The following is a 16,042-nucleotide window of genomic DNA, read 5'->3' as shown; positions in this document are numbered from 1 at the left end:
TATTAGGAAAATTTATTGTTATAAGTAATTGGTACTTAAATAAAACGCAATTTATTTTATAAATTACTATAAAGATTAACAAAAAAAATACAGTTTACAAACGCATTTTAAATATTTTGAAAAATCCCTAAGGAAGGATCCGACCAAACAATAGTAAATATTAATCTTAGAATAAATCGTCAGTTTTGAAATATTTCCCATACTTACGCCCTTATTCACAAACATTACTATGATGTCTGACAATGAGCGGGGTGACACACGAACCGATCACAGAGCTCTATTCAACGCTGTGCGTTCGATTTGCTGCTTCACTTAAGCAAGCATCGTTTGTGAATACGGGCGTGAAACTGTCAATGTGCCAGTTATAATACCAACAGGAGTTATTCTCGGATGAAAGTTTGGTCGAATCGGTCCTAAATAATATAAACATCATCATTTTGGTAATTTAGTCTCCAATACCCCCTCTAATTTACCAGAGAGAAATGGACCCTACACTAAAATAAGATATATTTTTTTAAAGATTATTAGCAATTTGTATTGCTCAAATTACTAATAATCCCATTAGCCCCTCGTGTTAAGCTAAATAAGCTTGTGTTACGAGTGGGCTCACCACAATAGTCGAGCGGCGGTGGGATTCGAACCCGCGTTCCTCGGATCTCGAGTCGGCCACTCCGACCCCTTCACCGTTTGGCTATCGTGGCTATTATAAAACTATAAACACTTCCCACGCATGCAAATTCACATTTAAAACGTTCAAACCAATATAAACATAATTATTATGTTCATGCACACAAATTATTGTACCATGCGGGAATCGAATCCGCGACCTCTGACATAGGAACGAACTCATAATGCAGGTATATGAGAACAAAATCAAGCAGCCAAATCTTTTACAAGACGCTTCCGGTGATTAAATAATGAAAAAGCACATTCATTCATCATTTGCTATAAATATGTATTCTGCGCCAATAGCAACTGTCAATTTTGTAAATATATAGATTACTAGCTTTCCGCCCGCGGCTTTGCCCGCGTGGAATTTTGTCTGTCACAGAAAAACTTTATCGAGTGCGTCCCTGTTTCAAAAAATGGGATAAAAATATCCTATGTCCTTTCTCGGGACTCAAACTATCTCTATGTCAAATTTCATCAAAATCGGTTCAGTGGTTTAGGCGTGAAAGCGAGACAGACAGACCGACAGACAGAGTTACTTTCGCATCTATATATATAAAAATGAAACCCGTTTTCCGTTGTCACGACATAACATGAAAACGGTTTGACCGATTTGGCTGATTTTTTTTTTGTAGTTTTCTAATACTCTGTACAAGGTTTTTACGGAAAAAAATATAAAGAAAATCTCTACGCTAAGGCGGTACGAAGTTCGCCGGGTCAGCTAGTTTATAATATTAGTATAGATGATAAAAAAGACTCGAGCAGAAATCTTCTTCTTCTTTTCGTGTCGACAACAAACCTACACAGTGTCAGCCCAAAACTCCGCCACAAGAGTGGCGTTGTCAGTAGCACTCATCAAATCCTCCTGAGTGCAGTTGCTTGGGCACTCAGGGCATGACATCAGGTGCCTCATCGACTGGGGAACAAAACCGCATCTGCACTCCATGTTCAAGCCATCCAAGAATCCCCACCTGGCCAGATTGTCCTTACTACGGCCAACCTGCGTCCGAAGTCTATTTAAAGACTTCCAGGTAAGCCAGGGGAGCTCATGTCCAGGTGGAGGACTCTCAGACATAGAAACCGAGCAGAAATGAAACATAGGTACACTCGTATTCACAAACATTACAGTGCGCATACGCACAGGGTCCCAAAAACCTATTCATAGACAATACTTGAGTGACACACACGAACCAATCACAGAGCTCTGTTCAACGCTGTGCGTTCGACATCGCATAGCGTTGCTGCTTCACTTCAGCAAGCATGGTTTGTGAATACGGGTGTAAATGTCTTCATTTGACTTAAAGCCCGGTCTCCGAGCACGTAAAATTTTGGCCAATGACCCCAAGCAACCCATCCTTATCGCTCGCGCGTAATTATGTTGCTGTCGCGATCGCACACTCACTGCGGGCGCCCGTCGCACAGTCGCGTAAATAAAAAAATAAAGAATACTTAAGTCTTAGGAAGCTCTTTACATGTCTCAATATCCTCATTAATACTTTGTGGATCGATGGGAATTGGGAATTACCTCTGACTCAGAGGTAAAGGGTACTTCCGCATGCCCAACTTCAAAATTTTAAATGATATTTCTTAGAATCTTTTTTACTAACACATAATATTATGGGCTCTGCCTGATATTAGAATTAGAATTACCAACTTCACTTTGCACATAATGTAGGTTTACACTGATCACGATATACACAGGCAGTTTCATGTTAAAATCATGACATACACAGGCAGTTTTGATTTCGTCATCATCATCATTTCAGCGACAGGACGTCCACTGCTGAACATAGGCCTCCCCCAATGACTTCCACATCGCACGGTTGTGGTAGCGGCCTGCATCCAGCGCCTTCCTGCTACCTATATCAGGTCGTCGGTCCACCTTATGAGTGGACGTCCCACGCTGCGTTTTCCGGTACATGGCCTCCACTCCAGAACCTTGCTGCCCCATCGGCCGTCAGTTCTGTGTACTATGTGCCTTTTTGTTGTATGTAGTTTTGGTGTCAGTTTACGCTTATTTATGTTTCAAATATTGCCTGCCTTTACATGCGCAGAGTATACGTATTATTTACTATTGAGACGACGTTCACGATTCGATTAATACTACAACGGAAGCACCGATAACTCTGAATAATTATAATGCCCTTCTGTCATGATAAAGGTCAGGATGTCGTGAGAAGGTCTTCGCAAACGTTCTAACTAACCGTTATCGTAATAGTTTAGCAACGAATCTTTATGAAGGTGGAGTACCTACGTACTCTACCCAATGATTTGTATGTAAGTATAAACTTAACCGTAGAAAAAATTACCGAGTTGAAGAAATTGAGGTTCTCCATTCGGTAGTATTTTTGTTACTTGGAAACCCATTAAATTAATACGATTTGGAAAGTTAAAAATCAGTGCAGTAGGTACTTAATAATGGACCTACTAAGAGACATTTCAATCTTTGATCGTGTTGGTTTTCTATACTAATATTAGAAAGAGGAAAGATATGATTGTTTTTATAAAACAGCCAGTTCCTTAATGTTTCCAATATAGTGGAATAGGACCACTTACACTCTTCTTCTCATGGATGTGACGGGAATAAACTAAATCTTAGGGATAAATATGGCAATATCAGGCTTCCCCAACCCTTCTGACTAGCGTGGGAAGTGTAGGCCAATTGCTCATTTGGTCTTACAGCCATGAAGCCTCCAAGTCACGAGTAAACAAGTATCTTATGGGTAAGCTCGCTAGTCGCACCCCCATCATATCTGCACCCCCGGATGAAATTATATTCAAGAGCAAGCCTTATACTACTTAAAAAAGCTACAGTGGAGACTAAATGACCTGATTATGACAATAAGTAATTACTAAACCATTAAATACCAGAAGATTATAAAAATTCTACTCACCACTAGGAGGAGGCACGGTCGGAGGCGGCGGGACTTCTTTCGGCACCGCCGGTTCGTCCATTCCCATCAACGCTACATCCTCTGTCCTCATCGGTACCCCCACATCATCCGGCCTTGGGAACCCCACCTCATCCGGCCTTGGGAACCCCACATTATCCGGCCTTGGGAACCCCACATCCTTATGGACTTCTTTATATTCAGAGGGTTTCTCATCAGGAGTCTGCTCTCTGCTCTTATAGTTCATCAAATTGGAGAAAGAGCTGAAGACAGCGCTAGCAACTTGGGGTAAAACCGTCGGGAGTTGAGAGAAATTCTGCGCTATATCTGCTGTAATGCTTTGCGTTTCTACAGGTTTCTCTGGCTCATTTAGGTTTATTTCTTCCAGGTTTTCCTCTGTCGCTTGCAAATCCACTTGCGGATCTTCTTTTAGTGTGCTGTTTATAGGAGCGCTGACATATCTCGTGCCTTGCAGCCTAGCGAAGTATTCGTTAACGTCAAAATCGTCGTCAGACTTGGAGGCTTTTGACACGGTTGACGTTCTGTCATTCTGGTTCGGGGTGGGGGGAGGAGGGTTGCCGACATTGGGAGAGTCCCTAGGAGCGGTGGGGTCGGATTCGGCCAGGGCAATGCTCTGGAACCCGCTGTGTTGGTCTGGAACAAAAAGGAAGAATAGGTTAAACTTTTACTCAACGATTCTGAGCGTGAGCGTGACTGGACTACTAAGCTAGAGGTCGCGGGTTCGATCCCCGATCGGTACATACATTTATGTGCATAAACATGTCTTGGTATAGGTCTGCTGAAAGTCTGAAAACGCAAGACTTCGTGCTGGAAATGATTTGTGGAGGAATTTGTCCAGCAGTGGACGTTTTTGAGTAGAAAAGGGTGTCTTTTAAATATAATAATGGCATATTGTTTATGCTGTTAGGATCGGCTGCTTTCATTATCTGAATGTAAGTACCCAATAAAAGCTTTGCTTAGTTTGGATTAATATTTCTCAGTGTAAAACGTCCAAGCGCATTTCTTTGCTACTTAATTACAAAAATACTTCCGATTTTTGCTTCACGAGCCGTTTCGTGAATGCGTTAAGATAATGACGTTGGATAAATAGCCATGTTTACACGCATACAAGTAATTATAAAGTCGTATTGGGCCTCAGTTACGCAATGCAAGATGATTATCTGACATCTTTATAGTTGTGGTTTCTCCCTGATGTACTTATATCTTAAATCGGTGATGAGAAGAGACGGGTTTCATAACACATTATTTGATGGTGTTTCTTTATAAAATATACTATGAGAGAAATGAATCGTTCATTCGTTCGTTTCAGCCGAATGACGTCGACTGCTGGACAAAGGCCTCCCCCAAGAATTTCTACCGGTCCTGCACCGCCCGCATCCAGGCACCAGATCGTCGGTCCACTTAGTGGGAGGCCTGCCCACACTATGTCTTCCGGCTCGTCGAAAGAAATGCATGTGACTTCTCAATTGACCAATTGAAGACTTGTTTCTTATGGCATGAATTTTGGCTTTATTTATTGAAATAAATATCAATATTGAGGTTATATGGTCTAGACAAGTGCCGTTTTTGATCGCTGCAAAAATCGAAATCACGAAGCGAAAAATCGACGAAACGAAATCCTTTTGAAATTACAATAGTGACGGAGTTTCTTGCGCTGCTTCTTCTCACTGGCCCATTTATTGTCCCGAAACAGTGGTAGGGTTAATATTGGGACGTGTAAGAGTAGGCGCACACCGTTGATTTTTAGTTCGCCGATAGTTGTACCCGATTTTAATTTGTATGAAGAATCGTGCAAATCGAATCGGCGTAGTGTGCGCACTCCCATACATGCCCATACTGATCAACTGCCCGACTAAACTATCGGCCGATAAAAAAATCTACGGTGTGCGTCTACTCTAAAAGTGCTTTTTAAAAGTATTTTTTATTACTATTGTCACGCTTCTTTGCTACTTGTTTAGGGGGTTCGTTCGTTCGTTTCAGCCAAATGACGACGTCCACTGCTGGACAAAGGCCTCCTCCAAGGGGGTAGACGTAGATATTCTCGGTATTCTCAAACCAATACCAAACAAATATTATCAAATGCAAAATACCAATAACCAAACCAAAACCAACATATTTCGCAAGCCCTGTTGACAAACCGAGTTTATCGTGGCACACTTAAACTTACTACAAGTGACCATCTTCGGGCGCGGCGGTTGAGTAATGCAAAACGTTAACATTAGTTAATACCTTTTAAGGTTGGAGATTACTGATTGGGACTGCGGACTTGCGAGTAGGTCGAATTTTTAAAGTAAGCATTTAAACGTTCCATCCACGAAGACGCGCCCCACAATTCTTCCTCTAATGTTTGAGTGTCATCGGTACACGCTAAATCATCCATGAGTGCACACGCACACTACAATAATGCCTTACGGATTGCTCGGATCAAACTCCGCACCCCGCGCGACCGAGACCAAAAATTGTAGGGCGCGTCTTCGTGGATGAAAAGATCTATACAGTCTGCTCTATATCGCAGCTCAGCTTTACTGACAAGGATGTCTTCTGATTAATTTCGTTGGACCCAATGACCTTCACTGGTTGGTTTTTTATTGGCGGTCAAGCTGTAGATTCTGGCTACACAGGAGTTGCAGCGGCGGGAATAGTCCCGTTTTTACTGATGAGGAGTACCGAGAGCAGCCCTCCAAAGAATGGGCATGGCAAAACACCCCATCTGTGAGGATTTTTAAAGATGTCTCCTGCATCGTGGCCTGCATTTGCTTTTTACAACACATCGACACAACAGAGTCATACATGAAAATGGCGCCTCAATTTGGCCCCACTTAGAAAAATACATAGATCCGTGGCTGCCAGTGGCGTAATTATAGGGTGGCAGGGCTCTAACTCCAACACAGGGATCCAATTTGCCACGAGCCTCGGATGTTACGCCTAGATCGTCAGTCCATTCGGTTTTAGAAGTGGCCCCTCTGGTTTTCTTCTAGATGCAACATAGTTGCACTTGCACTATCAGTGATAACATCAAATATAGTTCATAGCGTGGTAAATCACCGGCTGGGTTGTAATTAATTTAAGTTTATGTATAGGGATCATGCTACAGGCTAAACTGGTACAGTCTTGTACAACTATGTTGAATCAAAACTTTAAAATAGGGTAGTTACCACACCCCATTTTTTTTTCTGCAGAACAAGGCAGGTATTTGACCGCAATCGCACGCACCTTATGTTAAGTGATCTAGGATGGTATATATCGTAAGTGCTTAAATATTTACTCTCGCCATGAAAAGGCCCGGATTATACTGTTGGGGAGGATACTTTTTATGGTCAAAACTCGATTGTACCTCTAGCTAGATTATTTATATGAGCTGTCATTTGTCTCTTTCAAAGTCAAATTTGAATCTCCATTTAGATTAGGGCATGTAATATCGGAAGGTTTTCAATTCCGATATTGGATTCCGATATTAGATCTCAATATCGGAATTCCGATATTAATATCGGAATTGAGTTCATGTGCTATGAAATTAATATTTGATTATTTTCGTAACAACTCTGGATTGTTTACAATAAAATGATGATTTTAATCAAAATCTTTAATTTAGTACAAAACAGCACTTCATAAAATTGAAGTATTTTAAAACCACTTTTACGTTATGGGTATCCATTGCATTTGGTTTTTATGTGACAAGAGGCAAACGAGCAGACGGATCACCTGATAATGAATGGTTACTGATAATGAGCCTTTCTTTCTATATGGACTAGCAAATAATTAAAGTGTTTTTGTAAAATCACAGGTATCAAACAAACTTTTTTACTCCTTCAATATACCCTGTTTTATGTTGGCGGAATGAATTTTATAGTCATTCAAATCACGTGTTACAAAAATTGTAGAGAGTGGTAAAAAACTTGAATATGCTTGTAATTTGTTCCTTTTTGATTATCGATGTACAACTCGCAAAACCACGAGCCATCATCATCATCATGTCAGCCATAGGACGTCCACTGCTGAACACAGGCTCCGATGCTGATTTTCACAATGGCCGGTTGGTGGCGGCCTGCATCCAGCGCCTTCCTGTTACCTTTATGAAGTCGTCGGTCCACCTTGTGGTTATTAGTCCTACGTTGCGCTTTCCGGTACGTGGCCTCCACTTCAGAACCTTGCTGCCTCATCGTCCGTCTGTTTTGCGTACTAAGGCAGAACCGTTGGAAGGCCTTGTCACAATGCTCGAAGACCTTAATCGAGTTTCCCAACAGGTAGGCCTTCGGATGAATATGGAAAAAACGAAGCTTAATATGTCGAATGTCCATATTGCTTCTTACCGAGTTTCGGTTAGGAGCTCGATTCTCGAGATTGTTAACAAGTAAGTATGTCTATCTCGGACAAACGATCAGCTAGGTAGTTAGATGCAATTTCGAGAAAGAGGTAAATCGTCGAATACGAAGACGAAAGTCTTCAATTAGTGTGTATTACCAGTGATGATATATGGCTCGAAAACGTGGCCTTTGAATATAGGGCACAACGTGCTATGGAGAGGGATAAGCTTGGTGTTTCTTTACGAGACCTAATCAGAAATGAGGAGCTCCGTAAACTAACTAAGGTCGCTTACATAGCCCGACGGATTAGCAAGCTGAACTAGCAATGGGCAGGGCACATAGTACGCAGAACTGACGGTCCATGTCCAGTAAAATTAATTGAAAGGGAGTTGAGATGTCGTTCTTTGTTGACCAAGTACTTATGGCAAATGCTAAAATTGATTTAGAACAAGTTAAATTAACCATAGTAAAGATATTAAAATATTTGCAGTAGAACAAAAAGTGATGGTGAGAGACATGAGAAAATCATTGGTCTTTGCCAATCATGTACTTTGGGCTTTGTGGCAGGTTGTGGCGAGTTTAAACGCTTTGTTTAAAATCTCAATTAAAACTTTTATCTGATTCCGATATTACGATATTGGGTCGCTCAATATCGGAATTGAAATATCGGATCTCGCAGTCCGAGATTCCGATATTACGAGATTCCGAGATTCCGATATTCATGCCCTAATTTAGATTGTGTAATTTATAAAGTAGTAATTTATGACATTTTGCCAATAGAAATGTCTGGTAATTTCAACTAAACCTACCATAGTTAAAGGTTTTAATATCTACTTTGCTTTTTTGTTAAAAAATCTTAATTTTTGGTGAATAAACTTTAAAAAAGCGCTTCTACAGTTCTGAGTTATAACCTTTAAGACATAACTTTTACACGAGATTAAAATAAATAAATAGGTCCCAAAATATGCTTACTGATCGCTAAGTTAATTTTTTCAAGGATAAAAACAACAGGTGGTCACCAACAAAGGGTTGTCATTTTGTGCCCGACTGTACTTCAGACGTAGAAAGTGGTACAGTCAATCTCGACACACAGCCACTTCCTGGGCACTAATGACTGGCTGCGCCAGAATCATAACCTGCCCCAGACCAGCGACTCCCAAACATCAATAATTATTTGTTGCAAAATTGTGCCTAATACTGAGCAGTGGACATCATGTGGCTGAATGACGATGATGATGATGAAGATGAGCCATTGGGTTCTGGTAGACCCGGTAGAGCAATATCGTAAGAAGCGACTAAGCGACAAATATGCGAACATCAGGTCTCCCCAACACGTCTGCCAGCGTAGGGAGTGTAGACCAAATCCTCCATTTGCCTGTGATAAATGTAGTGTCATGCTCCTAGTTTTAAGCTGGACGTTTTGGATATCCCGATAGCCGATTTGAAGCCACGATAGCCGAACGGTGAAGGGGTCGGACTGGCCGACTCGTGATCCGGGGAACGTGGGTACGGTTCCCGCCGCCGCTCGACTATTATGGTGAGCTTACTCGTGATACGAGCATATTTAGCTTAGTACGAGGGACTAACGGGACAAACTTGACCTTCATTGGTTGAGTTTTCATGGCGGTCAAGCTGTAGATCCTGGCTACACAGGAGTTGCAGCGGTGGGAACGAGAGGTGGGAATAGTCCCGTAACGGGAGTATTAGTAATTTGTGTAATAACAAATTACTAATAATCTTTATTTAAAAAAAAAATCCTTGGGGAAGATCTTTGTCTAGCAGTGGACATATTTTAAACGGGAGAAGCAAGGTTCATTTTTGCAAATAGAACCTCAAGATCTCATACGCTTTAATAGTAGGTGACAATGTGAAGTTGTAAAAGTTATGCAACCACTGCCCTTAACGTGGGTGGTAGATAGGCGCGTTGTCTTTGGAAAAACTGCAACAAATTGATCTAACTCCAGTTTAATTGAGCACCTTAAAGAGCGTTTTCACACTAAGTTCGATCCGAATCCGATCCGACTCCGTCAAAATACGGATCAAGAAATCTGCTGTAGAAATCGGACGACGGACTCGGGACTTATTACACCACACTTTCCTAACGCTGCAACTCCTGTGTAGCCAGGATCTACAGCTTGACCGCCAATAATCCAACCAGTGAAGGTCAAGTTTGTCCAGGGAGAAATTAAACTGTCATTGGACCCGCAACGAAATTAATCAGTATAGGAGTCGCAGTTAGGGTTTGACTTCTCTCCAGTGCAAAGCAAGACAGGCGACAAAACTAAGGTTAATAACCACGACCTCTCCAACCCGTCTGAAGCGACTAAGGGACAAATATGCGAACATCAGGCCTCCCCAACCCGTCTGGCCAGCGTGGGGAGTGTAGGCCAAATCCTCCCTTTGCCTCTGGTAAATTAGCGGGTCATGCTCCTGCATTAGACTAAATGACCTGATGATGATGATGATACACTACGGACAGTAAGCATCAATAATGGGGAGTTAGTTCTTGGTCTGCCACACTCATAAGTCTATGACTGAGTTGGTACATCAGTTGCGATCATCATCATCATCATTTCAGCAGTGGACGTCCTATGCTAGGACTGTTGAACATAGGCCTCCCCCAATGCTTTCCACATCGCACGGTTGGTTCGTTCGTTCGTTCGTTCGTTTCAGCCGAAAGACGTCCACTGCTGGACAAAGGCCTCCCCCAAGGATTTCCACAAAGACCGGTCCTGCGCCGCTTGCATCCAGGTACCTCCCGCGACCTTCACCAGATCGTCGGTCCACCTAGTGGGAGGCCTGCCCACGCTTCGTCTTCCAGCTCGTGGTCGCCACTCAAGAACTTTCCTGCCCCAGCGGCCATCAGCTCTTCGAGCTATGTGCCCCGCCCACTGCCACTTGATTTTAGCGATTCTGCGGGCTATGTCAGTCACTCTGGTTCTCCTACGGATCTCCTCATTTCTGATTCGATCACGCAGGGAAACTCCGAGCATAGCACGCTCCATCGGTACGGTTGGTAACGGCCTGCATCCAGCGCCTTGCTACCTTTTTCAGGTCGTCGGTCCACCTTGTAGGTGGAGTCTGCGTTTTCCGGTACGTAGCCTCCACTCCAGAACCTTGCTGCCCCATCGGCCGTCAGTTATGCGTACTAGGTATGTGCCCTGCCCATTGCCACTTGAGCTTGCTAATCCGTCGGGATATGTCAGTGACTTTAGTTCGTTTACGGATCTCCTCATTTTTTATTTGATCTCGTAAAGAAACACCGAGCATAGCCCTTTCCATAGCACGCTGTGCAATTTTGAGTTTTTTTATGAAGCCTATGGTGAGAGGCTATGTTTCGGAGCCGTATGTCATCACTGGTAACACACGACACAGTTACGATATATGTACTTAAAATCTTATCATCACCAACCCAAAGTTTGTGCAAAGGACAAGCCCTAAGGCGCAGTGTTGACACTGTAAGTGTGAGTAATGAGCAATTACCCCAGAATGCTGTAAATTGGGTAAATACACCTATTAGTAGAGCGGCACACCTAGAGAACATTCTGAAACTAGGTTGCTTTGAAAAATGTTGAAGGTGTCAGACTGGCCGACTCGTGATCCGAGGAACGCGGGTTCGATCCCCGCCGCTTGACTGTTGTGGCGAAGGCGAACCCACTCGTAATACAAGCATATTTAGCTTACCACGAGAGAAATTAAATTAAGAGAATTAAATTCAAATTCTTTATTAGTATAGTAGACCCTTTTCAGTGCACTGTTATACACGTCCTAAATATGCATAGCTTGCCCTACCACCACTTTGGGACAACATACCGGTGCTGAGAAGAAGTGGTGGAAGAAACTCAGTCTTGGCATCGAACGAATTCGAATTGTCGTTTCATCAATCATCAACAGCCCTTTACAGTCCACTGCTGGACTATGAGCCTCCTCCACTATAGTGGAGGGATTTGCCATAATCCCCACGCTTGGCAGGCGGGTTGGAGATCGCAGTTTAAAAAAGATTGATGTTTTTCAGAGAGCGCTGCTGCCCGTTCTCTGTTTCATGTGTAGTCCCTAAGTCGCCTCTTACGACACCCGTGGGAAGAGTAGGGGTTGGTGACAAATGTATTCTACTCTGCCGTCACCACACGGCTGTCGTTGTCGTTTACTGAGTCGGTACTTTGATCTCCGTCCGTCGGTACGTGACAGTCGACATCGAAATCGCTTCGCTCCGAATTTTTTGTACGCACAACCCGATCGAGCTAAATGTGCACCTCGCTGGAATGCGACTCTCCCTCGCACTCACCCGCACACGTCCCCGCGTTCGCCCCGTCCGTACCAGAGCGTCTGTGACGTCACAGCTGCCAGGTGCGCAGTTAACTCGATAGTATGTAGTGTTAATTATGAAAAATCTAAAACGTTAAAATAACGGTATAGTTCCAAAATACTAAACTGTCCCACCGATGACATTGACAGCGGGGCGCCACCGTCAATACCGAATCGCTGGTTGAGCTGGTTCCGATTTTTGCCATATTGGAAACCATAAAGTTGAACGATGGTAGCGCCCCCCTGTCATTGAGTTTGGCGGGACAGTTCAGCGTGGGTCATCTATATCGTTGTGGCCAATGAGATGCTGTCATAGTGACATTGACGTATTGTCAATGTCACACGAGAATCAAACGTCAGAATAGAGGGACGCGCAGAGATGACTCCGGCCATAAAAAAAGAAGAAGAAGAAGAAGAGATGACTCCGCGCGCTTTTGTGCTAAGTGATGAATTGTATCTAAAATAAGGCAATATAATGTATAAGATGAGTATTCAGTGTTTTATTTACGAGAATAGATCTACCGGCCTCTAATAGTAGTTAATTCGCTTTCGAAGCCTGGTCCATAGGTTCATAAACCTCATGACTTACGCGACGCGCAGTCTGCGCTCGCGCCGGTAACACGCGTGTTGGAATAATGCACCTTATGTAGTCTCAGTAAGGTTGGTTTTTCAACGAAAATTTATGAAACTAAGTTTGATGTGCAGTCGAGTTTTTATGCTATTACGAACTTTATTACGTCAATGTCATGTTATTGTACCTTATGTAGTTGGATTAAAGTTGATTTTTCAACAAAATGGAAGTGTGATGTGCTATCGACATCAAGGCGCTGGTATAAAGCGTGTTAAAAGGATAATGCACCTCTTTTAGTTGGAGTAAGGTCGAGTTTGCAACGAAAATATGCTGTCTTTATATGCGTGTGCGCATTTTATACAGTTTTAAGGCGATTTTGCAACGAGAATGTGTAGTTAGATGTGCTAGCGACTTCTGCGTTCGTTCGTTTCAGCCAAATGACGTCCACTGCTGGACAAAGGCCTCCCCCAAGGACCGGTCGTTATGGAAATCCTTGGGGGAGGCCTTTGTCCAGCAGTGGACGTCATTTGGCTGAAACGAACGAACGCTGCCCACATCCAGGCTCTTCCCGCGACCTTCACCAGATCGTCGGTCCACTTAGTAGGAGGAATTCTGCGTACACGTCTCAAAAACACCCTCCCGTGCCTCTCCCATACCTCAGGTACTGACTGATTTAAGCGCTAGACTAGATATCATGTGCTATATTGGCATAACATTGGCAGGACTGGCACAATGCTACGTCCGCAAACCGGTGCGTCTTGAACTTAATTCGATCTGTATGCCCGTGACCGACTACCTTTTATGTACGGCGTGGTGCACATTTGCTATGTTTGCTAAGTGATACTATCCACAAGTAATACATTACATCTACCGCACCTAGCCGTGTGATTCCAGCAGAATATAATAGGACCACCCCTAACTCTGGCCGTGCATGTCGTAAAAAAGCGACTAAAGGACGAATATGCGAAAATCAGGCCTACTGCCTCAACCCATCTGGCCAGCGTAGGGAGTGTAGGCCAGGGATGTTATGGATATGAAGTTTCGGTTATGGATACATTACGGATATTATAATAATATTATAACGGTTTCGGTTACGGATAGTAAATAATTTCAGATTATCCGAAAGTTTCGGATAATTTCGGTTACGGATATTAGAATTTTAAAAGGGTAAAATTCACATAGCAAGATGCTGCGCTACTCAAATAGTCACTTAATGTACTATGACGGTACCTATGATGAAGGTAAAACAGGTGGGTATATCAGAATGGTGCCAGGGGATGCCAGATAAGTTACAAATATTAAGATTTAGACTCCGCCTTTATCTGAAACTATCCGAAACTTTTGAATCGGTTACGGTTACGGATATTTTTTTATTTCGGATATCCGATAGTTTCGGTTACGGTTATAACATCCTTGGTGTAGACCAAATCCTCCATTTGCGTGTGGTAATTAGAGAAAGCGTGGTCTTGCAGAAAAGTAGAGTTGAGTCAATGATACTAAATTTCGAACTCCTCGTATCTTCTTCTGATTAATTTTTTTGCAGGTTCCAAGACAGTAAGCAATCCTCTACTACTCAACCTTTACTGGTTGGGTTTCATTGGAGGCCAAGCTGTAGATCCTGGATGTACAAAAGCTGCAATGTTGGGAGAGGTAGGATTAGACCTGATGAACTTCTGATACAACAGATTAGTAAAATAAAGAGAGGGGTCACAGAATTCTGCCAGTGTTCGTTCGATTCAGCCAAATGACGTCCACTGCTGGACAAAGGCCTCTCCCAAGGATTTCCACAACGACCGCTCCTGTGCCGCCCGCATCTAGGCACCTCCCGCGACCTTCACCAGAGCATCAGTCCACCTAGTGGACCGCCTGCCCACACTACTTCTTCCGGCTCGTGGTCGCCACTCGAGAACTTTTCTGCCCCAGCGGCCATCAGCTCTACGAGTTATGTGCCCCGCCCACTGCCACTTGATTTTAGCGATTCTGCGGGCTATGTCAGTCACTTTGGTCCTCCTTCAAGCATGCAAATCCAAAGCGGCAAGCGTGAAACGGTCTTTAATCTAAGCTTTGCTTTAATTTAACGTGTACAACCAGATTAATAATCCGGCCTTCTCATTAAGGATGTATGTGACGGTCATGGCCAATACATTTTATATTATAAAATAAATACAACGAGCGACCGTAAAACGAGTTTGGTTGGGTTTTGGAGATTTTATATCTTTTTCTTTATGATCCATTTATTTAAGCTTTTGTACGTCATCTGTCATCCGCTTTGCACTGGATTGAAGTAGATCATTGATTTCGAACTCCTATTTTCTACTGGTTAATTTCGCTGCGGGACAAACTTGGCCTTCAATAGTTGGGTTTTTATTGGCGGTCAAGCTGTATATCCTGGCTACACAGGAGTCGCACGTGGTGCAAGGAAAGAGAGGTGTATTAAGTACCATTATCATTAGTATATTGAATCACTCCTGTTCCTCCCGTGGATGTCGTAAAAGCGACTAAGGGACAAATATGCGAGCATCAGGCCTCAAACCGTTTGGCCAAAAATGTTGCCACCACTGGAAATCGAACCTAGAACCTGAGACCTCTGGTTCTGAGATCGTCAAAAATGAAATAATAATCTAAACGGACCTATTCTTTCCTCGTTCCCACCGCTGCAACTCCTGTGTAGCCAGGATCTACAGCTTGACCGCCAATAACACAACCAGTGAAGGTCAAGTTTGTGTAAGGGAAAGTTGAACTCTCATTGGACCCGCAACGAAATTAATCAGAAGAACATAGGAGGAGTTTAAAGTAAACAGAATCTATTCTCAAACAAAAGGGTTTTACCACGAACAAGCGTGATTTCACGCATATTCACTAGCGGATGTCGGCGAAGAAAAAGCGATTAACGACAAACGTGTGATTGTGAATTACCGGGGCTTACTCATCAAAATCCGTTCAGTAGTTTTTGCTTGAAGTATCAAAACACCTCTCCATCCTAACTACTTTCGCGTATACAGTCAGCGTCAAATAGTTCGTGGCCAAAAAGTTGACAACACAACACAACCGTGTTGCGAACTTTTTGGCTACTTTGGATGTCACGAACTATACAGTGTGAGTCACGTTAAAGTGTACATATGAAAATAGATAAGACTAGACCTATTTTTATCGACAAAAAAGAGGTCAAAATTTTTTTGAGATTTTTTTTTAATTTTTTATAGATTTTTTTTTCTTCCAAATACTTATTGTAAAGAAAACGTAATAACTTTTAAACTAAGCGGTATATCCTGATAAAATAA

The 16,042-nt window shown here is 42.8% G+C and overlaps 1 protein-coding gene across 4 annotated transcripts in view; it reads right to left on the bottom strand.

The window, feature by feature from the left end:
- The window catches only part of PAPLA1 (Phosphatidic Acid Phospholipase A1), a 131,086-nt gene that overhangs the window by 51,361 nt on the left and 63,683 nt on the right, over positions 1 to 16,042 (bottom strand). For all 4 annotated transcript variants that reach the window (XM_028303370.1, XM_028303371.1, XM_028303373.1 and 1 more), the window contains exon 2: positions 3,564 to 4,214. In XM_028303370.1, coding sequence (XP_028159171.1) covers positions 3,564 to 4,214 — 651 coding nt within the window. The remainder of the gene's footprint in view (positions 1 to 3,563; positions 4,215 to 16,042) is intronic.

The sequence above is a fragment of the Ostrinia furnacalis genome, unplaced genomic scaffold, assembly GCF_004193835.3.
Source record: "Ostrinia furnacalis isolate ACB-3 unplaced genomic scaffold, ASM419383v2 OfSCF1233, whole genome shotgun sequence".
NCBI classification, from domain to species: domain Eukaryota; kingdom Metazoa; phylum Arthropoda; class Insecta; order Lepidoptera; family Crambidae; genus Ostrinia; species Ostrinia furnacalis.
The sequence above is the reverse complement of the archived record's forward strand: the minus strand, read 5'-3'. Positions and strand labels throughout refer to the sequence as shown.